General features: G+C 42.1%; 1 protein-coding gene across 4 annotated transcripts in view; it reads right to left on the bottom strand.

The window, feature by feature from the left end:
* Positions 1-223: 223 nt before the first annotated feature.
* STRBP (spermatid perinuclear RNA binding protein) overlaps positions 224-22,758 on the bottom strand; it is a 77,690-nt gene continuing 55,155 nt past the window's right edge. For 2 of the 4 annotated variants that reach the window (XM_008053990.1, XM_008053991.1), the window contains 2 exons: positions 19,000-19,044; positions 15,354-16,322 (listed from right to left, as the gene is read on the bottom strand). In XM_008053990.1, coding sequence (XP_008052181.1) covers positions 16,246-16,322; positions 19,000-19,044 — 122 coding nt within the window. In that variant the 3' untranslated portion in view covers positions 15,354-16,245. Of the gene's footprint in view, positions 1,598-12,851; positions 12,986-15,353; positions 16,323-18,999; positions 19,045-22,758 lie in introns of those variants that run through there. The other 2 variants (XR_002481728.1, XR_504059.1) reach the window with 2 other exon arrangements.

Genomic DNA, 22,758 nt, shown 5'->3' with positions numbered 1-22,758 from the left:
GCCCTGGCCCCACCCTGCCCAAACCACCAGTCATTATCAAAAGCCATGCTACCCTCCTTCAAGTTTCCACAGTCCCTCATCCCTTAGCTTAAAGGGAAGATCCTGTCACATGTACTGAGCTAGAGTCTTAAGGGCCAAGAAAAGGGGGCCTGTGCTTGAACCTTTCATCAAAGCGGGATCTTCATTTTACCGAAGTGGGTCCTGCACAAAACACTTCAGCCCATTACTGTTTAAGACAGAAGCATTTATTTTTATTCAGATGGGGAATATGCAACATGTCAGGGCATTACAGACAAACTGCAGTAGCCAGACAAGAGGGTCAGTCTATGGCAGAGTCCAACATACTCAGTGCAAAGGAGCCACAGTGTGGGCGCTGCCTGCGGGAGTCGGGGCAGCAGGGTCCCTTTGGATGAAGGCCAGGCATCTCTGGGCGAGGCACTGATGACAGTCCACACATGTAGGCTGCTGCTTCAACCACGCCGAAGGTTCAAGGTTCAGAGTCCTACATGTAGTAATAGCCCCAGAGGGGAAGGACAATCCATGGTGGTCGTGGTTTCCAGCGTTTTTTGACATAATACACAAAGTTATTGCCAAGGACTTTGCACTGCAAATTAGACTATTTACACTGGAGTATTCAGAAAAACACAGTAAGTAGATACATGACAAGTTAAACAGATTTCTAAAAACGAACTTGGCCATCACCAGACCTAAGTGAGCTACAGCCAGGAGTCCAGTGTCATGTGTGCAACCGTACAGTAGGGAAAGGTTTTCTAACCATGACTGCTCAGTCTTTTCCTTGACTCGTACACCTCCATCCTGGGGCCAAGGAAGGGCTGAGGCTGAGCAGGGCCCTTACTCCTTAGTGGGAGTGAAGCCCCTTGCTGAATAGGATTTCAGGTCTAGACTGGTTACACCTCCCACCTCCTTCCCAGAGTTCTGCCTGGAGCAGGTGAGAAGCAAGTCCTCCAAGAACACTACATGGCAGGTAGACCAGGATGCAAAGACATGGGGCTAAGGGTCTGAGCCTGGTCCCAAGCCAGCCCCTTCTCAGAGCCCTCTGCCAAAGCATCCTTGGGACCAGGCCCTTTAGCTCCATTGTTCCTGGAAGTGTACTCACTCTAATTACGGCTACTTCAGGAGACTTCCTCTAAAGAAGTGGCTGGGCCCAACCAGCCACTTAGACCAGAGGCTTAGCACAACAGGCCAAACAGATAGGTACAGGGTGAAAGGCCTGAGTTCAAAGATGCTTTGAGAAAAACAAGATAAATACTGCGGGGGGGGGGGGGGGCTAAAGTACATGATGTTTGCCCAAGGAAGCAACAGCAGCAGGGGACTACCACCTGGATCGGCTTTCACTTTGCCTACATAAGCCTTGATATGCTGGAAAGGAAGTCCATGTGGAGCTGGAGACAGCTCACCAGAGAGCTGGAGCCACGCTGGATTCCTGGGAGACACAGTGAAGACCCCAGTCGGGCCTTGAGGATGCCTACAATTTGGCTCTCCGACAGGGTTTCTGAATGAGTCTCCCTCTCCAGGAAAGGCCAGGAATAGTAGCCAAGAATCTCCAACAGCTATGGCAGATCCCATGTTAAGAGAGCTAAAAAAAAAAAAAACGAGTGCTCAACACCCCTTTTAAGAAGTGGGGGGTACAGAGTGAGTTCAACCTGACTGCACTGGGCTGATTGAGCACACAAGCTGCTCAGGGGTAGGGAGAGGGCTGTGTCTAATAGCAGCACTTCTGGCCTGGTGTCAGTGATAGAAGAGGTATTCTGAGAACCAGGGCTTGCCTGGATACTTCCAAGTCATACCTCATCAGCCATCATCATAACCTCAGGGTTCAAAGGGGTCAGAGCTGCAGCCTGAGGGAGCCAGTGAAGTGATGCCTACAAACGGAGACTTGGAAAGCGACATGAATGTACCAAGGAAATGCATACGTCTGGATCAAGGGGTCTTGCTACTGACTCACCACACCAAATCCCTGGAGGGTAGAGAGCATGAGTTACCCAGAAGAAAGAGGCTTTAAACCTAATGCAACTTTCTAAATTACAGGTTGGAGAAGAAACTTCTTAGCGTATGAAACCCCTGTTCCTATTCTTGATTCAGTTTCATGAACAACAACAACAAAAAAAAAACCAACCTTACTGCCGAAGCAGCTGAAATACTTAGCTTGCAGTCAAAGAAACTCTGACCACCATGTTTCCCTAGGCAGGAGAATGAGAAGGATGGCAATGCACATGTACCTGCACCCTGGGGCAGGGTTGGGCTCGACTCCAGTTTGGAAGTAACTACAGTGCCTGACAGACAAGAGCCTTCTTAGGAAGGTGGAGCTGCAGCATGTGACCTGCTGCCAGATGAAAGGCCACACCTGGCATCACAGCCAGGGACAGGCTGCACTCTCTTTACCAAAGCCAGTGCCCAGTCTATCTGTGGCAGGCTCCAGTTTGTCACCTTCCCTTCCATAAACCTAGAAACTTCTCTAGAAAATGCAAGGAGTGCTCCTTTCTTAGAGATGAGAAGTTCACACCTACTGTCAGAGCCTGCGATCTACTACATGTCCCTAAGACGGAGACCAGGCAGCAAAGCTCAAGGGGCACATCCCTACCAGAGAGAAGGCCAGACAAGTCTAACGGTGGCAGCTACCATGTCTGGCAGCGGCAATTTCTCAGTGACATTTTCCTTGCATAACCCTCACTTGATTGTCAGAAATCATCAAATATAACTTCATTGGGAGCAAGCAACATCCAGTTACTTGAGTTTTCAGTGGCTTCCTGCTTCCCCAGGGACTGACAGACAGCAGTCTAGGCAGGGCACACCTTAATGCCCTCCCCACACCTGGCCTCACTGTGCTGGGGCAGCAACATGGCCCTCCCCTTCTGACTTAGTCCCAGAGGGCCCTGCGGAAGGTGGTCACCATGCAGAACAGCACTACCAGCTCCAGGGCATTGTGCAGGTGCCTTCCCTCCTTTGAGCTGTACGTGACCCTCACCTACCCAACAGGGCTGCTGGACCTTCACCGAAAGTGCTTGTGGAGGCACCTGTAATAGGTTGTCTTTCTCCAGCCCTACCCGCCCTGCCACAGCAGACACTGTGCTTCTCTCACCCCACAGTGACAGCAGCTACTCCCAGCTGTTACGCATGTTAACAGAGAGTGTCAACAGCTCACATCCCTGGTACTTCACCATCCCCTGGTACTTCACCAACCCTCTAAATGGTAGCTCCCTTCAACCTGTCTAGAAACGCCTCTGAGGGAAAAAGACCTTGCAGAATAAAAAGCACTACAAACATTTATGGGTTTTTCCATTGTCCCAACGACACTGAGCTCTCCTCGGGGCAAGCACCATTGTCTGATTCACCAGTCTCCTCTACACCCAATGTCAGGCTCAGCCCAGAGCAGTCTGTGATGGTCCTGAACAGCAGTTGCTTCAACATGCCTTAATTTGTAGGTTTCTGGAGAGGAGAGTCCAGCATCTGTTTCATAAAGCTTTCTTGCCATAAGACTTGATTCTGAAGCCAGGGGGAGCCTGTCCCCACCATTTTACCCTCATATTCCAAGACTCCAAGCCAGAATTAGATTTAAGACAATGTTTCATTTATCTCACCCTTCTGGGTGATCTTTAGAATAGCAGGAGAGAAAAAGCCTGAAGAAGCAACATGTCAAAATAAAGGTGGGGTGCTCACTGACCGACTTAAGCCTGAAAAACAAAAAGTGGTCAGAAAAGCCATCCAGTTCTCTGGACCCCATTCTAGTACCAAGAGTAACCAATCTCTTGGCTTAGAAGTCCAAACTACACTGGAAGATAAAATTTGTAACCACAGACATGGTCTTCCATGACCAGAGTTACATTTCTAACATGCATTTGTGTTCATTTTACCCTCCTGAGCACAACTGCCCAATGGCTCCCCACTGCCCAGAGAGTAAGTCCATGCTTCTCAGGCTGGCACTCCAGGCCCTTCACAAGCTGACCCCCATGCACCTGCACAACTACACCAAAGTTCTCACTGTTAGACAATCTCATCCATCATCTGGGCTTGTTCCTCTTCCTGGAGAAGCACACCCTCCTAAGACTCCCCTCCAGAGTTGCCTCCTAGGAAGGAGCCCTTCTCTCCTGAGCCTCTATCACCTTGGACTTCCCTGAGCCCTGTTCTGTAATTTGCTCTTTAGCAACCACTGTCCCACCTGTCACTCAAAACCTAAGTCCCCTATGGGCAGTTACAACATCTTCCTCATCCTCGGCGCTCACACAGATGAGATGCTCAGGAAGCCTTTTTGGGGAAATAAATGGGTTTGGGCAGCAGATAGGAAGTTTCCAGTCACGATTACGCCAAAGGGTAAGTTATCTCTATAAAGGCAGAGGTTGACAAAATATGGCCTGCTATTTTTGTAAGTAAAGTTTTATTTAAAAACAGCCATGCTTTCTATTTACACAGTGTCTATGGCTGCTTTTGTGCTACAGTGGCAGAACTGAGTAGTTACAACAGAGACCAGGTGGTCCATAAAGCCTGAAATACTCACTGTCTGGCCTTTTACTAGAAAGGTTTGCTGACGCCAGGTCCAAGGCAGTGTTTCCTACATATTTTCACATGGTAACACACACAAAGAGGTGAGATCTGTGTGGACTACTGAAGTAACAGACAAGGGTACTTGGCCACCCAAAGGCATGGATGGGATCAGTGTCTCAGTACATCTTTAACCCTTTCAAAGCTCTGACACAAGGACTCAAAAATCACAGCTGCTACTTGAGCCCTGTTCCCCAGAAGAAACAGGTGCAGAAACCCACCCTGACTCCTGGTTTCTTCCTATGATGAAGCAGAGGTGGCAGGACTGAAGTAGACACAAAACTCGAGACTCAAAGCAAATCTTCCAGTAACCTTACAATTTCACATTTTTTTCCTCTCCTTAAAGAACTTTATAAAGGAAGTCACACTTTTCTACCAGCTGAAGACCATGTCACAGATGCTAAATCCAGTGAGCTCCAGCGTTTGCCCCGGTTTTTAAAATATCTTTTTGCAAAGCGGAAGGCTAGAGTATGAATGAACATACAATACCAGTCGCTCTCCTGACTGAGCAGAAATTCAGGAAAAGCATTAAAATGCCAACCAACAGTCTGCCAACCTCTTCATCCATTGCCAATGGAGATACTTCGTGGAGGGCATGAGCACAAAAGGGTTGGGCCCTCTAGTCTGGTGGAGATGGCCCTCACGATGTACCAACTCCTCTGTAACCCATCAGCACTTTCCTGCCTTCCCCTGCCTTCCCCATCTTGGTCAGACATGCCATTGTTCTCTCCATCACCCGCAGAACAGTGGTCCAAGAGAAGTGCTCTGGCAGGTCCCCTCCCCCTGATGGGTGCTACTGCTCTCTGGCCCAGGGTTGGGTACCCTAGTCCAGCAGAGGATCCTGGCCTACTCCATTCCTGCCTGTCCATCTCTCTACTACAGTGCTCCATCGGAATTCCTCATCCCTCACCTGGGCACTCACAACAGCCTCTTCCTCATCAGTCCTGACTCTAAGCCTCGGCCATCTAACTGTCCAAACTGACCTTCCAGAATTCTCTCATTATTCTGAATGACAGTAATCAGTAAAGGGCACAGCACACAACGCCTTTCACACAGTGGCTGCAAACTGTGCACCCCACCTGCCACTTCATTCTGCTAACTATCCCAGGTCCGGTAACCAGACACTTCACACTCTCCTAGTAGGCCTGTCTTTCTGTGCACACCAGGTTCCCCTCCCGAAACCCCATCTCCACTCCCATACCAGGCAACCCATCAGAATTATTGGGAAGTCTGTAACTCTTTGTAAGCCACTCAACTCTAAGCATTTCTCTTCCTGTGAGTCAGTCTCTTCAGAGGCCTAAATCTTCTCCTGGACTCAGTAGGAGACCTGGGAATGGCCCTGCCAGCCCCAACCTGGGGTCAGTGAGGAACATCCCTCAGAAAGGGGACAGACCTTCTAAAGCACTTCTCCCATCATAAAAGATGACTCTGTTCAGATCCCTGAGCATCTTTTTCCCCTTCCTCTACTCTTCATCTGGGACAGTAGTTTCACCTCTGCTCATTTCTCTAAGCTGAAAATCTTGACATTTTCTCCAATTTTTCCTTTTCCTCCAACACAGAACCTTGTTAAAAACAACACAGGTAACAATATTTTCTCAATAAATCCATGTGCCCAAGAAGGAAGAAGCGGTCTTGGCAATGTCACCAATCACATGAGAGTTCAGTCCAAACTGACATCCCACAGAAGCATTTCCTCTTCACTCAGGAGCTGTTGCTTGAGCACACTGTTAACACAGAGCTCACCTCTTATCCTGCCTGCTCTCCCAGGGCAGCTCAGTACATCATTCTGGGAGCATACTATAGCTCAAACTGCCCAACTGGCTTCCCACAACTGTCTTTACCCTCTGGAACCACATGCAACAAGTAAATATAATTCCTTAAAATAGCTGATGGTTCCATATCCATGTTTCCTCCAGGTCTCCCCTCCATGGGCCTCAATGTCCTGGATCCTTCTACCTCATTTCAAGGTGGATTCAGCTTTCCTGAGTTCCCAGATGCCAACTCCCATAGGTTTTTCGCCTCTCAGATGATGCCTGCCTTAGTTCCCTCAATTTAGCCTCCAAGGGCATGAGGGATTTTAGAAAGCTGAGCAATTTCTGAGACTACATGACGGAAGGACCTAGGAAATCCTGGCATCAGGGTGCTTTCCATGTGTCACTGTGAGGGTGACCCTTGGTTAAATAAAGCACATGTTGAAGGCCTAGCCAGAAATGAATGATGACTGGCAACCGAAACTTGGATGAGGAGGAACATAAAACACATACTGCCAACAGCACATCCCTTGCCCTCCTCCCAACCCCTGAGGGGCTCTCCAAATGGCAATGACTGAATCTGCACTTTTTGACAGGGTTACAGTACAAAAAGATGGTCTGTGGAAGTAGACCCAACTGTGCAGCTGGCAAAAAACCAGGCTGCCCAGCACAGGGCTGACCAGTCAGTCACTTGGTCCAGGAACATGCTAAATAAACAGTCCTTCCAAAGAAATCAGAGAAAAGAATTAGCTCAGAAAGTCTGGATTTTGAGGGGCCAGGAGGGGTCAGGAAGAAGTGAGTTGGTTTTTGCTTGTTTTGTTTCAGGCCACACAGGATATGACCCAGAAGTCTGGAAGATAGGTGAACAGAATGCATCACAGAGAGGAGAGGACACAGGATAAGCATTGGTCTAGATGAATAATACAAACCACCAATACTGAGCATAGCACTGTCAGAATGTGTGGGTTCTGCCTAAATCTGTATAATTTGGGGCAAATCACTTTACTGAAATCTCAATTTCCTCATCTGTAAAAGAAAATTTCTAGATCCCACAGTGGAGTTCAAAACTAATCCATAAGAAAGGGTTTCTATGCTGGGCACAGTGGCTCAGCCTATAATCCGGCACCTTTGGGAGTGGATTGCCTGAGCCCGCGGGTTCGAGACCCGCCTGGGCAGCGAGACCTCATCTCTACAATAAATCAAAAAATCAGCCGGATGTGGTGGCGCATGCCTGTAATTCCGGCTACTTGGAAGGCTGAAGTGGAAGGATCGCTGGAGCCCAGCAGGTCGAGGCTGCTGCAGTGGCCAGGAGCGGCCACTGTACTCCAGTCTGGGTGACAGAGTGAGACTCCAACTCAAAAAAAAAAAAAAAAAAAAAGAAGGGGCTTCTGTTAACTCTAAAAACAGTACAAGAAATGTTATTTCTTGTGTGGCTAAAGGCTAATTAGGAGCCATAATGTTTTGCCACAAACAAGCAGGGTGATATGGAGAGCTCTCGGGGCTTCAATTTCCCTATCTGCAGAATGGGAACAACAATCCATGCATTGCTACTTCTCCAAAATTCAACCAGTAGAGCAGGCAATGAAATGGTGAATGGGAAAGGGCCTCACAACGTGCTGTATTCTACAAATGCCAGTGCTCATTGTCCCTCACAGTCAGTGTTCTAGAACTTGACAACCTGGATTTCAAAAAAGGTTCCTTCTTCCTTCTACCCTCCAGGATCATGTGACAGGGTGCTCAGAAAAATTACCAATTGCCAAGGAAGATGACGACTTGGGGTGGGTGAGGAAATACCATCATTCCTTGCAAAAGGATTCTAAAGCCATCTCCACATCCACCCACTCCTAAGCAACGACCCAGCTGGCACCGATTAGTAAAGGAGCTGGTGAAGCGGTTTGCAGCAACAGGAGAAACAGACAAGTTCAGCAGACTGGTTCACATGCAGCAATTTAGAGACCCCCAAAGCTATTCAAGCAGGGCTCACCAAGCCAGGGCCCAACTTAGAGGGAAGATGGCAAACTCCAGGCCAGCAGGCTTCCCTGAAGCCTACTCTAAAATTTAAAGTCCTGGCAATGAGAAGTGGCCTCTCCAATCTGCCACTGCCCCAACTTTGCTGAGTACTGCCTTGGGACACCCTTTTGAACTTACTCCCCAAATATGGGCTGCTTCCTCTTCACACCCTTCCTCCTTGTACCCAGTGAGCCAAAGCCTCACTAGTTTGCCTTCAGAGTCTGGATTAAATCTTTTAAGAGATCACCATTACCTAACCCAGGCCAGGCAAAGAGCATGCACTCAGAAAACACATTTCAGCCAAATGAAAGCACGTTTGAATATCAGAAAAATGGAACTTTAAATACTAAAGCATCCTCTCTTTATACAGCCACACTCATCTTTCAGTCTCTTTCCCATTTGTTAGACAATTCTTTATAATCAATCTAAAAGAAAATATCCCTATTTTAGGCCAAGATATTTGGTCTGAAATAACCTCAAGCCAGAGGGCCTAGATTCCAGTACAGCCTGTCCCTTTCATCCCCAGCCTTTTAGCTCATAGCATGGTAGAGTAGAAAAAGGCTTTAGCATTGAACACAGCTGAGTTTTACTCCTGATGCTAGCACTTAACTTGGAGGAGTATCAGGGTTTTTTGTAAAATACGAATAATACCACATCCGAGAAGGTGGTGGAAAATTAAGAAGAATGTCCAATTGCCTGGCACCTCTCCTTCCTCTCTCCCATTCCTGCTTTTTCCAATCTACTGCTGCCTACAGCCCAAAAGGACCTAAACTGAAGGCTACTGCTATGTTCATTACTTGGGGCACTTAGCCAACACGTGAATGCAGAGGCCTTTTGTACAACATTGAAGCTGCCTGGGCAAATGGTGACCATCTTCACCCTATCCACCAGTAGGACAGCACAGTTCATTTGCAGAAATGGCAAACTTCTGCCAAGAGACACCAAGACCCTTCTTAAAAAGGAAGTAATTAAGATGCTAACAACTGACTAGTCAAAGTACACAACAAGGAGGTCTTTCCTTAATGTTGGCTGAATGAGGCAAAGATTCCACCAAACAGCCTCAGCTAGGAAGGAATGCAGTGATTTCTGCCAGGACATCAGTTATACAAATATCTCCTAGACTTAAGAAAAACCTCTTGACTACAATGCAAATATATCTTAATTTGCCTCCTTAAAGATAAAACTCAGTCCTTGTCTATACACAGTTGTTACAAACTCAGAGCATCTCAAGGCTCAACCTGTGTTCCCCACTTAGCTCACCTCTTACTAACAGCCAAGTGCACATCTGCCCACCTTTCTGCAGACTCCTTAAGTCTTTGTAGACACTTGCAAACCAAAAGAGTGTGGTAAGAGGTACACCCTTTTATTCAACCCAATATCATCAATTTCGCCATCTACCCATATTTCCTCTTATCAAAAAGCAACTTCCCAACTGTGTCTAGTTAGATAAATGGACAGAGAGTTAGATGGATGGATACTAATAGGTATGTTTTCTCTAAAATCGACAGAAGGGAGGTCTCATATGCTAATGAGTGCAGATTTCCCCCCCCCAAAGTGTCGAAGCAAACTAGAAGAGACAAGCTACAGTAGTGCTATTCAGAAGCATCCCAGTCGACAACCTTCTAACCAGACTCCTTTCCTTTCTGTGCTTGGGAACTTGCTTTCTACCTACCAAATACTGGTAAGTCCTGAAGGTCAGATTCCAGGGGCAACTGTAATCAAAACCTTAATAATACTATTATTATTGTTAATGCACTGGTAGGACACTTGGAATTAACAGGTAGATATCCTAAGCTCAGCCCTTGTATATTTCTAAGCACCCTTAAATCTCCAAAAAACACAAATATTTACAAACCCTTGGTAGCATATTGGCTGGTGATTTAACTACCGGAGCAGTCACATGAGCAATTCCTTATGCTTGGATCTGCAGCAACCTCACCACTTTAGTTCTCACCAGGTCTTTGGTTTGTGTTTCTTATCTAAGCTCCAAATATTAGGAGTCCTCTCCCAAAACCTAGGAGCTGCCAAAACCTGTCAGCACTAAGGAACCAAGACCCTGAGCAGGCTTGCTACTTGTCAACCACCTGTCAGCACAGCCTTGCCCTCTCCCTCACATTCCTCCTTTCCCCTCAGCCAACCATGGTAAGAATAGTTAACATTTACTGAGTACTTACTATGGACCAGGTACTGTCCAAAACACTTTATGGGTGTTAGCTCATCTAATTCCCAAGCCCCATGGGAATGTGCTAGAGGGAAAGAAAATCTTTGGCCTGGATTCCCACATGGTTTCTCTTACCTATTTCTAGCTGTGCTATAAAGCTTACATAACCTAATTTGCATCATGGTACTATTTTTAAAAACCTCCAAAGATCACTGCTTTGAGCCTCAATGGAAGCTGTTAGCTCCTACCTAAAATGATAATGTGGGAAAGGATATCTATTCTTACAACTAACTCAACTTGAATTCTTGACTTAAAACAGTCTTTCTGGAAGAGGCTATTAGAAAAGAAAGGACTTATCCTATGTAAGAAGTACTAGCTCTGTGCGCCATAAATAAGTGCTAAAGAAAAACACATCAGTACTGAAACTCACCTCAGCAGTGGTTTCTTGGCTTTGTTGTTATTCATTTACACCCATCTCCTTTGCAGGCCTCCTAGTAACACTATGCAATCTATGGTCACTGGACAGCATGGCATCAGATTGTTATAGAGTCTAAATACCATAGAACTTTTCTCATTCTGGATTATTTTAGAGATACCCTCCACTCTCTCTCAGGAGGCGCTGGAGTAAGATGAATGGGAATTATGGGAAGACCATTTACAGAGCAGGTTGTTTTCAGCTTTAACTACTCTTAATGTCCTGGTTTTTAAGGGTCTGGAATGCTAGAAATCTAATTGCTTGGGGGAGGGGAGGGTTTTAAGGGGGACTTAGTTCTTTCCCTTAACTCACTATTGAAGACTTTTCTCCACTACAGTTATTAATGAACACTAACAGGGAAATTATAGTGAATGACTGATTAAAGGGTAGACCTCCCATCATTTGTCATCAAAAAATGTGATCAGTGTTGAAATTAACCATTTTATTCTGTTATGCTATAAAAATACTTCACACAGACTGGAGAATTTGTTATTCATTTCACTTACTTGGACAGAGGTCCACAAACATAAACCAGGATAGGTTTCAGGCTCTCAAAACTGTCAGGGAAATATTTTAAATGAGTGAATTTCCAAGTGATTCCTATTTTGGTGATGTCAGAGAGCCTACCTTATTAAACAGTTTATAATTAAACTATTAACTAAGTCAACATTATTTTTGCTGTAGCTAATGCACTGTCTCCCAAAGCAGGGCTTATTCTAGGACCAGTGCTACCAACAAGATTATTGGACTCAAAATGCTTCCATTGGTCAGAGCCTCTATTCACTGGTACCCAGAAAAAGACCTGGCACCTAATAGGCACTGGGCTGTTTGAGCAGGGCCGGACTGCACTTGATACTAGTCAGCTATTCCTCGTACAACCTTTGATAGATGCCAAAACCACATTAAATGTACATACAGATTCTGTACGGGAAAAAAAAGTCCCAGCAACCTTAAAGTTAGCGATCAAAAGAAAATGCTACTTAGAAACAAATATAAAACATGAAATTCATTTTAATCTCTATATATCAAATACAGCCTTAGCACAGAATATCTAACACATAATGAAATGCATTTATGGGACATACTAAATGAAGCAAATCCTTATTAAAATAGTTGGCCTAACCCTCACATCTTTTAAATGAACTCCATGATGGTTGAGTAAGATGGGAAATCATCAATCTAGCTACCCAACCTGGAAGAGCAGGTGAATTGCCTTAAGTCTATTTGGTCTCTGCAGACTCAATATTCACCATTCTGAGTCTTGCTAAAGTTGGTTCTGTAAATAATTAGCTTAACTCAGTCAATTATATATTTTTTCATAGTTACCTTAATATTTTGGTTTTTTTTCATTTTCTATTGCTTTTTTTTATGGCTTCTTGCTGTTGTTGTATTGGGGCATACAACATAGATCAGAGATTTTCATTTCTCAGAGAAGTTTCTCTCCTTGAGAAATTGGCACTTTGATCCTCAGCCTGTGTAACAGAACTACATATATGGATCCTACCAGCACTGCTATCAATCTTGCTGCTTATGAAATTCCACTGCTTTGGCCAAAAGAGTGCCCTGTCATTGAAATCTTCTTAGGCGAACTGTTCCTACCACTGAATTCTGATATTTAAACAGGTACATGTGTGTAATTTACATACATGTTATATCCTAAGTTTCTACGCACATACACACAACTCAGTGAAAGTGAAATGTCTCTCGCGAGTAAAAAGCAGTTACAAGGGTATTAAAACAAATGCTGAAAAATAACTATTTTACATTTCCATCATAAAATTTTTAAAGGTAATGTGATGGCATAAGACCTAAGAGATCAAATACATCATATATGATTGTCATATATGCATGTTGTGTTAATTATTTTTCTCTTTAATCAGAAAATAAAAGAGCTTACCTTTGTATACTGAGATCACAGCTTACAGTCACTATATCTCAGCCTATTTTATACAAGTGATATGGCTACGAAGGTCCGAGGAGAACGAGAATAAAGTGAGATAAACGTGCTGAAAACTGCTTAAAAGTATTAACCTGAAATACACAGAGGGTCCAACACCAGTTTTAAAAATACATTAACGAGGTATTCCCAGCTCTTCAATTAATAATGGTGACTGATTCATGGTTTTCAAACATTCATCCATATTTTTTATAAAGAAAAGGCTAATACCAGCAAAATCTATCAGTGGTTTGTTCCCCAGACTAAAAATTTGAGAGAGACTACCAATGACTTCAGGACCCATATAAACCCAACTCCTTGCTTCACTGTCCCATGTACTTCATCTAGTCAGCATGAGGTATGTTGGAAGTCTACTGAACCAATTATCTCGCACAAGATATAGGGTGCTTCTGCAGCCTGAGGAAACACAAGCTGCAAGTCACATCCCCGGCTAGGTGCCAATCCCCACACAGAGGACATGGCTCCAAAGGAGGACCCCTAGCTCTGAGAAATTATAATAGCGCTGACGCAGTCAGAAATTTTACTCTTCAATTTATGTGCTAAAAAAGTTTTAAAACTGTCAGAAGATAGCACAGCTCACACACTAATTCTAAGTTCTATGAATCTGTAAACTCCCTGACAGGAAACTACACTAAGAGGGGTTAAGTACAGATATTGCTTAGGTTTCCAAAGGAAAAGTTTTAAAACAGACACCGTGGCTTTGAAAAAAGTATTGCTCTTCTTTAAAATGATTGGTCATTGCTTTCAAAAAGAAGGTGTCAGGATGGTGTATCTGAAAGCTGGATAGCCTCAGGGTGTCACTTTGCTCTTAAGACCAAGACAGAAATTGCCATTTCAAGCCAGACAACCTGATGGTTCTAGAAGTCAGAGAAGAAATCTTGAGGGCCCAAGTGAATAATAAATGGTGCGACGCTCAGAGGCTGGCAATAGGGGCTGTCAATGAAAAAACCACCTACAGTGGAGAAAAGAGCAGAGAAGCAAAACTTCATGTTAATTTCACACAATTTGGTGAAGCCAAGAGCTTCATTTATATTTCTCTGCTCTTTCAGCTGTAAGTGGAATTTTCATTACAAAATGGAAAGGTGGGAAGGGCAACAGGTGGGGGGACACTTAATTCATTACAGAATTTAAACAGTTGAACTTGCATGGTTACCACTTCTAACAAAGGACTGACAGCTCGATTATTTTAAGTAAAGCAGAGAAATGTAAAAGTTTGCAGCAACTGGGCGGGTTTACAACATGGTTAGTAACTTCCAACAAACAACAAAATTAAAAAAAAAAAAAGACTTGGTAGAAACCATTTGAAATGACTGCCATCATGTTGGAAAACAGCACAGCTCCCTTTTCACCATTATAGAGGGGTTGAGTTATGAAGCAGAGTCAGCTACTTCAAAAGAAATTTCTAAAGAGAAATCTCCAGAGAGATTCCAACTCGGAATCCAAATTTGATGACCAATTTCAAATAACAATACAGCTGCAGCTGCCAATTAATAGTATTCCAAAAACAATGAAGACTATTGTAAATATTCAATTAATAAAAACTGGACACTATCAGCCATGCTTTTTCTTCTCAGTGATGGCTCTGTTTCATCCATAGGTCAGCAAAACAAATCAATGAAACATGAAAACTCCCAGCTGAAATGGGCCCTCTTGTTTATGTCTAGCCACTAATGCACAGGATGAGAATGATAAGTTACAGCTATTTCCAGCAAGAGATGAGGTTTTATTAAAGTATCACCCACCACTAATAAAGACAAAAGGTCAAGGAGAAGAAACAAATTAATCACTGTGTAACACACATCTGAGAAATGACACTAATATTTGTTTTACATCACCTATTTCACCTGCATTTAGTGGTCCCAAAGAAATTTGGTATAAATTTGCCATATTTGGTGAAGCCCATTCTCCCTGATGGGCACTGTCCAGTTCTGAAGAGCAGAATTGAATAGGGAAAGGAAAGCTAATTCATACTAAAAACAGACATTTTAAGACATAGCAACCTGTAAATATAAATAAGGGACCACGCTGCTGCCTTCATGGGGGTGAGTACCTTAATGAAACCATTTACCTTCTAGTAACATCATTGGCTTTCCAAACAAGGTGAGAATGCAAGTGGAGGACTTAGGTCTGCATCCTTTACAAAACAGCACAATGTTACCAACTGATCAATATCCACCAGCGTAATCAGGTGTCTCAAAAATAAATGCTGACCCATGGCTGAAACCTGTCACTTTTCACAGCAGCACTCAACAAGAACTGGGACAATTGAAGAGCAAGTTTTTATGGGGACCCTGTTGCTGCTTTAGATTCTGATGTAATTGAAGAGGAAAGAAGACCCTTCAATGAATCCCAGCAAAATTGCTAATCTTCTATCTGCATGAAAAAAGCCAGGGAGTGAACACAGTATCTTACAGAGTGAAGAAGGCCACAAGAACAAGAGAGGGTGATTGATTGATTAATTTATTATTTTTTAAAACTTGGAAATTCGAAAACTAAAATAATCACATTCCTCCTTCCCCATCTCTGGGTAGTGCCATCATTTTAATAAGCAATGCTCAGATAACAGAATATAACCCTTTATCATGGGGTGCCCTTGTACAACAGTACAAAAGGCTCACAAAGTAAGTAGACTGGCTCAAACTAACAATTGCCTTTGCTTTGTTTTAGCAGTTTGCTTACAAATGAATGGGCTTCAAGGGCTAAGTTATTATTAGTTCTCAATTCCTTGTAATTTGATACCAAAACATATCAAAAATAATAAGCTAAAACAATATTTGAACCCATATTTTATTGGCTTTAATTACACGCTTCAATATTTACAAAGTTAAAGTTTAAATGAAAAGTCTCTATTGTATTAAAAAAAATAACTACAGCCCAAATTAAAGTGCCCTGGGGCAAATACATATCAATCAGCTAAGAATCAGTGACTGCATCAGGAACCAGGCAGTACTCTGTGTTACAACAAAGCAGTTTATTTGTGTTCAGTGTTTGAGACTCTATATATCCTTCACAAATTTAATTTTACATAATCTAATACTTCTCTGAAAACTTAAACTTTGAACTGCTAGACTTACTTCCCTAGAACAGAAGGGCTGGTATACGTTATTTTCCAGAAATGAGGTACCGTTTCACAGAACTGGTTTCTTTTTTTGTTTGTTTTCAAGTTTTAGAGAACTAAATTTGCATTTGTTAAAATCAAAAAGTAAGAAAGATGTTCTTTACAAATAATTTTGATCAAGTATGTGTTCAAAGAAAGCAGGATAAAAAGGCTTTTTCTCTAACATTCTGTATTGTACTGTATTGTTGTTCAATAAGAATTAGCTTCTGTCATTTGCTAAAAGAATGAGTAGTGGGGAACAGGATAGGTTGGGAATTTCATAACGGGTAACAGAACCATTCTCTTGGGTAAACCTACAGAGAAAAGAAACGGAGAGGACTCCAAATAAGTTTAATATTCCAATAAGAATTTCAGGTAAAAAAAAATCGTACAGTAGTTATCATTAACCTTTTCCAGATTAGTCAGTCAACATGTACCATTTTGGAAGAGGCCCACAAATCTCTCACAGATCTATTTTGAAAGTGATCTTAATATTTTGATAAATAATATTTTCCAATCAAAATTAAGATGGCTACATCATAGAAAGTAATTTCATTTGAGTGAGCTGCCACAAATTCTGTAGACCAAAAGCAATGCTATCGACTAATATTCTAAATTGACTCCAGAAATCCATATTGGTTATCAATTTGGCACATCGTATATTACAGGAGAAACAGGTTGTCAAGATTCAAAGCTTTCTGCGCAGACCTCAGCTTCCCAGAAAGACAGCTCCAACTGGAGCCATGACAGGTGCTTGTTTATCTCCTTAATGGCTACTGCTAATATTGGCATGGCAAATCTGGAAAGATTAATTACTTTCTTAATTTGTAATTATTACGTTCTTGTGGCCTCGCAAACTTCTGCATACTCAAGTATGATTTGAAATGTGCTCCTATTTCTATTCTAATATTTAACCTATGGAGAAATCACAAAGCAGCAACAGCAGGTATTCAAGAGCACCAGATGATCAGAGGGAAATTACCCCACATGCAACAGCTTTACAAAGGCCAGAAGACATATTTACCTTACAGCCAAAATAAAGCATCGTTTTAGTAGGTTTGCATCACAGTAACATTTAAAAACCAAATCTTTTATGTGAAAAATGGGGGCATTAAATTTCACCAGCTTTGGAAGTCAGTTATATGGCACATGGAAGAGAGGAGCCTTCTGAAGTAGGGCTCAGAGATCGCAAGGTGAAAGTATAATGTTAAAGGAGGAAGGGGAGGAACAAGAGAGAAAAATTAAAAGGACCGAGGAAAAACATGAATATAACTTAGAGTCTAGATATAAAATTGTTTTCAAGGGAAAAAATAAGCTTTAGGAAATCTTTACTGAAAAATCTGACACTTACTATATGTTTTAAAGAAAGACCCAGAGTTAAAAATCTGCCCTGGGAGGCAGATGCATTGGTATTTACATAAGACATACACAGTATAGTGAGTCTAGTGAGTCAAAATGTATTTGAATATTTGGATAAATTGACCAAACCTAATTGATAAGAAGGATGAGGTGGTCAGGATATCCAGAAAGTATCTGAATGGTAAAAGCAAATGGCCAAGCCAAAAGGAGCAAGAAAGTTTGAATTCGAAAGGAAATGTGGGTGAAAGCATATTCTAGGACTAGTCCCTAAATCCTAACTACCCCACATCACTCTAGCTCAAAATATGGGGAAGTCTTGACCACACCTGAGTATGCCAGAGGAAGTAAATGATGTAACTCCTGGCTCTGCTCTTTGTCTTAGAGAAAACGTGCTCCAAATGTCTGACCCTTGCAACTTCACATTCTTCTAGGATAAACTGTCTATCTTAATGGGCAACGTGGTAAAACTATTCACTTTCTACTTATTTCTCCAATTACAAAATCAGATGAAGCTTCGGTTTAGCAATGTCTTACGGAACCATAGTTTGTATCCAAACAAAAATGGCAAAGTTGAAGCATGAAGAGAAAATGCACAATGCAAAGGTGTGAGGTTCATGTGGCAGACTAATGCCAAAAGTGGCAATACAGGAAGGGTCTTTCTTTCCCTTCTGTGTGCATGCACCCCCAGTCTGGGGCATGCTCACACACATACAATCATATTCATTCTCATTCTCTTCTCATTTTTTCTTTCTCTCTTTCTCTCTCTCTCTCTCTCTCTCTCTCTCTCTCTCTCTCTCTCTCTCTCTCTCTCTCTCTCTCTCTCTCTCTCTCTCTCTCTCTCTCTCATTCTCTCCTCTCAATGACAACATCCTACAGATGGCTGAGTCTATAATATGTAACACCTGAGTTAGGAAAAATGTCTAAAAGCATATCACTGACTCCAAACCTATTGCCTCCATTGCCACATAAACCTCATTCAAAAGTTATCCAAAGGGCCACTGGGGTTTATTTATGCATTTGCTTTTATTTTTTTATTTTGGGGGGAAAAGAGAAATACCTATGATACTCTAACATGTAATACAGACATTCTGCATTAAGTACTTAAGTAGACTGCTGGTGAAATCCACTATTCCCTCCTATCTAGAACCAATCACACCCATTTACTTCATCCCCAAAGCAAAATTATGGAAAAGGATGTTGGCTATGAATTTGACGTGAGCAGTTCCTATTCTTGACTCAAATTACCCACAGTTCACACAGTCTAAACCAGAAACTTAAACATAGCTATATTTAACTGATAGATAGAAACTGGGTATGGCCCTTCAGTAGCCTTTGAATGGAGTATAAGTTGGCTGTAAGAAGAACTATTTAAAATATTTAATTTCAATATGGTCAGAAACAGGCAATTAGAACAAGCAGTCCTTCAATCAGGCAAAGCAGAGAGAAGAGCAACTCCAACCAAACCAAGAACCACAAGGTTGTGGCATTTTCAAAGGGAATTTAAGTTGGGTCACTAGAATGCATAGGTCTGTGATCCTCTGATTCATTTACAAAAACCCTAGATACAAACTGTGCTTTGGATTGCTGTGACAGAGTTGCTAAGAGGAGATATCAGTAAGATGTTGTACATACCATAGGCAGGGGCAGCTGTGCTGTAACCATATGGTGTTCCATAGCCTAGTGCAAAAAAGAAGCAAGCAAATCAGTACAGAAACCAGGGCAATCATCACCGGCCCAATTCACAAGCACCACATGGCCTAGTACCCCGACCCTGAGGACTTCTTCCATATGTTGGATGAACAAAAACCACTGCCACAGTGATCCCAATTTAGCCATTTTCTCTGTACCTGCTTAAGACGTAGCAGTGCCTTACCATGGCCTACAAGGCTCTCCTTGGTCTTCAGAACATCCTATGTCTCCTTTCACTGCATTTACTACACTGTATTGTAATATCTACTCCTTGTCTGTGTTCTCCACTAGAGTTGCACAGACCAGGTCAATCTTATTCATTTCTGCATCACCTGAACCTAGCACAATGTATGACATATAGTAACCTCACTAAATATAACTTGTTGAAGAAAAAAATACTTAGAAGCACTCAAACTACCAATTTTTCAAAGTTGGAAAAAGAATTTTCCAAGTCTCTTTTCAGGAAATAGTGACAGAGCAGGCTGGGCCTCATTTGTCATTAAAGAGGGCACATGGGTCAGACTGTGAGTCCAAGAGCAAGGTCTAGGACTTGCTGATAACATTTGAATTTCTGGTGCCAGCACAGGCTCTCCCAATAAATGCTGCATATCAGCATCCAGTACCTATGAAAAAGGCTATTATTAAGTAAAAACTAGTACAAATAACAGAGTTTGTTAACCAATAAGCTCTGATACTAATTTCTTATATAACCTTACTTAGAAAATTAATTTCTAAGTTGCCACTTTCACATTTGTTAAATGGAAAACCATCAAGCTACTTTATGTTGCTGCAGGGATTATAAATACTATATTAACAGAAGATGCATTGGTACCAACTAAACACTAAAAGAAAGAAAGAAGAAAGGAAATAAAAGTTGTAATCTTAACTCTTTCAGTAAAACAATCTAAAAATATGTAAATACAAAATTCACTCGGATAAATCTCTAGAAAAAAACTGATTTCTTAAATATAACAAGGGCATTAAATCAACATGGGACCTTTACACTGTAAGCTTTTTTCATATTACAACTCCTTTTTCTACCATTTCTGCTGCTCAGAATGAATTTGTTACCTTCTCTGGATGACCAACTACAACTCATCCTTGAGATCAGTATCAAATATCACTTCCTTTTTGAAGTCTCCAGGTCTTGCTATTCACTCCTTTGCCCATTCCATGTTCCAGCTGGTATCATACTGCATTGTGTTTATTCAAGTATCTGTTCCTACCCCATTTGACCCTAAGCACTCACTAGGGCAGAGGCTAGGTCTTAGTCTAAATCTCCTGTTTGAGACAAACCATTCAAATGTATGTTGAAGACATAAATTGTTTTTAAGGACTAATCAAAATATTTCCTGAGGGATGAAAAATGTTTGTTTTTTAGTCTGTAGTTAAGTCATACAAAACTAGTGGTGGTACAACTCAACCTTTATGTTCATGAAATGATATATTTCAAGAGAACACAATACAGCTGACATAAGCAGTAGGAACAGGAGTTGGACCAGAGACCAAAAGAGAAATTAATGCTTAAAAAAGAAGGCTGTATATCAAATCTATTCCAGGAAGAAACAGTAGCTGTTTTTGGCTAAGGCTATAGTTTCAGGGGTCTTACAAAAACTTCCTCAAAGATGGATGAGACTACAACTACTGAGCAGGTCACTCATCAGGCCATTGGGGTCTAATTCTGACTTCAGCTTTTGCTGGCAAGGTATCTTCATATCATACCTGCTATTTAAACTCATTGAGTCTCAATATCATAGTAACTGAGTTGGCAGGGGAATTGAATAAAAATGTAGATATACCAACAACAGTCCCTGCTGCACAGAATATACTCTACGAATGGCATATAATCTATTCATAATCCAAAATGACCTAATCTGAATCTTCTCTAGGCCATAAAAGAATTTAATTTTTAAAAGCTTCAGGGAACAGGCCTTTCAGAGAGGTCAATGCAATGACATAAGACACAAGTCACTACAGAGCAAAAAAGCCTGGAAGCCAGCAGAAATAAATTGTTCCTCTCATGATTACTGCTCACCACTCTAGCAGGAGGAGGTAAACGGCCCACAACAAGAGATGTGACCAGATTAAGCTCCAATGGAACACATCATCAAAGACAAGAAAGGCTCATCTCAATAACGTCCCCACATTGAATAAAGTTAAAAATAGTACATTCACAGGGCGGAGTGGCTCATGCCTATAATCCCAGCACTTTGGGAGGCAGTGCCTGAGTCCAAGGGTTCAAGACTAGCCTGGGCAACTTGGCGAGACCTCGGTTCTACAATAAGTCAAAAATTTAGCTGGGTGTGGTGGCGCATGCCTGTGGTTCCAGTTACTTGGAAGGCTGAGGTAGAAGGATTGCCTGAGCCTAGCAGGTCAAGGCTGCAGTGGCTGTGAGCATGCCACCGCACTCCAGTCTGGGCAACAGAGGGAGACTCCGACTCAAAAAAAAGAAAGTAGAAATAGTGAGATACACAAAAGAATATCTTAATTTTGAACACATGAACTGTATCAAACTATAAGAACCTCATGACCTTTTCCTTTGTCCCCCAATGCTCATCTTTTCATGTTCTCTATCTCATTAAATGGCACAATCATCCCACTCAGTTACTCTAGCTAAAAATCCTAGGAGATGAGATATCCTTGAAATCTGTCTTCTTCATTCTATATATTAAATCTATCAATTCTGCTTCCTCAATATTCCTCCTTCTTGCCTATCGTCCACTTCCCTGCCTCCAATGGTAATGTTTCCATTGTGTCCTGCCTCGGGGTAATAGTCTGCAATAGCCCTCATTTTTTAACTGATGTATAATAGATGTACAAAGTTTCAGAGTACATGTGATAATAAATTCATGTAATTTGTAAAAATTAAATCAACGTACTTGGGATATCCATCACCTTAAATATTTGTCTTTTATTTGTGCTAGAACCATTCAAATTCTTCTCTTCTGGCTATTTTCAAGTGTATAAATAGATTACTGTAAACCATATACAATAGCCTTCTAACTGGTCTTGTCATTTCCACTTAGTGCACTGTGTCTGGGGAAGAGACTGGGGAGTGATGTGAGTTAAAGCTGGATGGCTCAGTTCCAGTCCCGGAGGCCATAGTTTGGATTTTGGTCTTAGAATCCTAAGTACATTGAAAGGGCTCTAAGGACAAGGTCAGACTTTGTGAAAATTACTTTTTTCTATAGTGTAAATAAAAGGTTGTAGGGTTAGGAATGGGCATGACAAGACCAGTTAGAAGACTATGGCATATAGTTTACAATAATCTATTTATAAACACCCCAGACATTTTGGACTTCTGCTTCTTCAAATGAGCCAAAGTTCCACCACCAGCATCACAGGGTCCCTACACATGCTGTTCCCTCTATGTGTACAACACTTCCATTCCTGTCTTCAGAGTTCTCATGCTTCAAAGCTCAATTCAAATGTCACTTCTTCAGAAAAGCCTCTAGGGACCCACCAGATTATATCAGGTTGCTCTGTTATGAGCTTTTCACAGCGCTATGTTCTTCTTCATCGCACTCATCTCAATTTATATTACTTGATTATAATCTATGTCTCACCTTTTAGATGGTAAGCTGCATGACAGCACAATCCATGTCTGAGCAATGTACCTACTATGATCAGCTTCTAGAAGAATAATTCCAAATCTATAACATTCATAAAATTTCCCAAATGGCCTATTTTAATTCTTCCTTA

The sequence above is a fragment of the Carlito syrichta genome, unplaced genomic scaffold (genome assembly GCF_000164805.1).
Source record: "Carlito syrichta isolate Samal-C Ts95f unplaced genomic scaffold, Tarsius_syrichta-2.0.1 Scaffold288921, whole genome shotgun sequence".
In the NCBI taxonomy this organism is placed as follows: Eukaryota; Metazoa; Chordata; class Mammalia; order Primates; family Tarsiidae; genus Carlito; species Carlito syrichta.
Note: the sequence above shows the minus strand (reverse complement) of the source record. Positions and strands in the feature narration are given on the sequence as shown.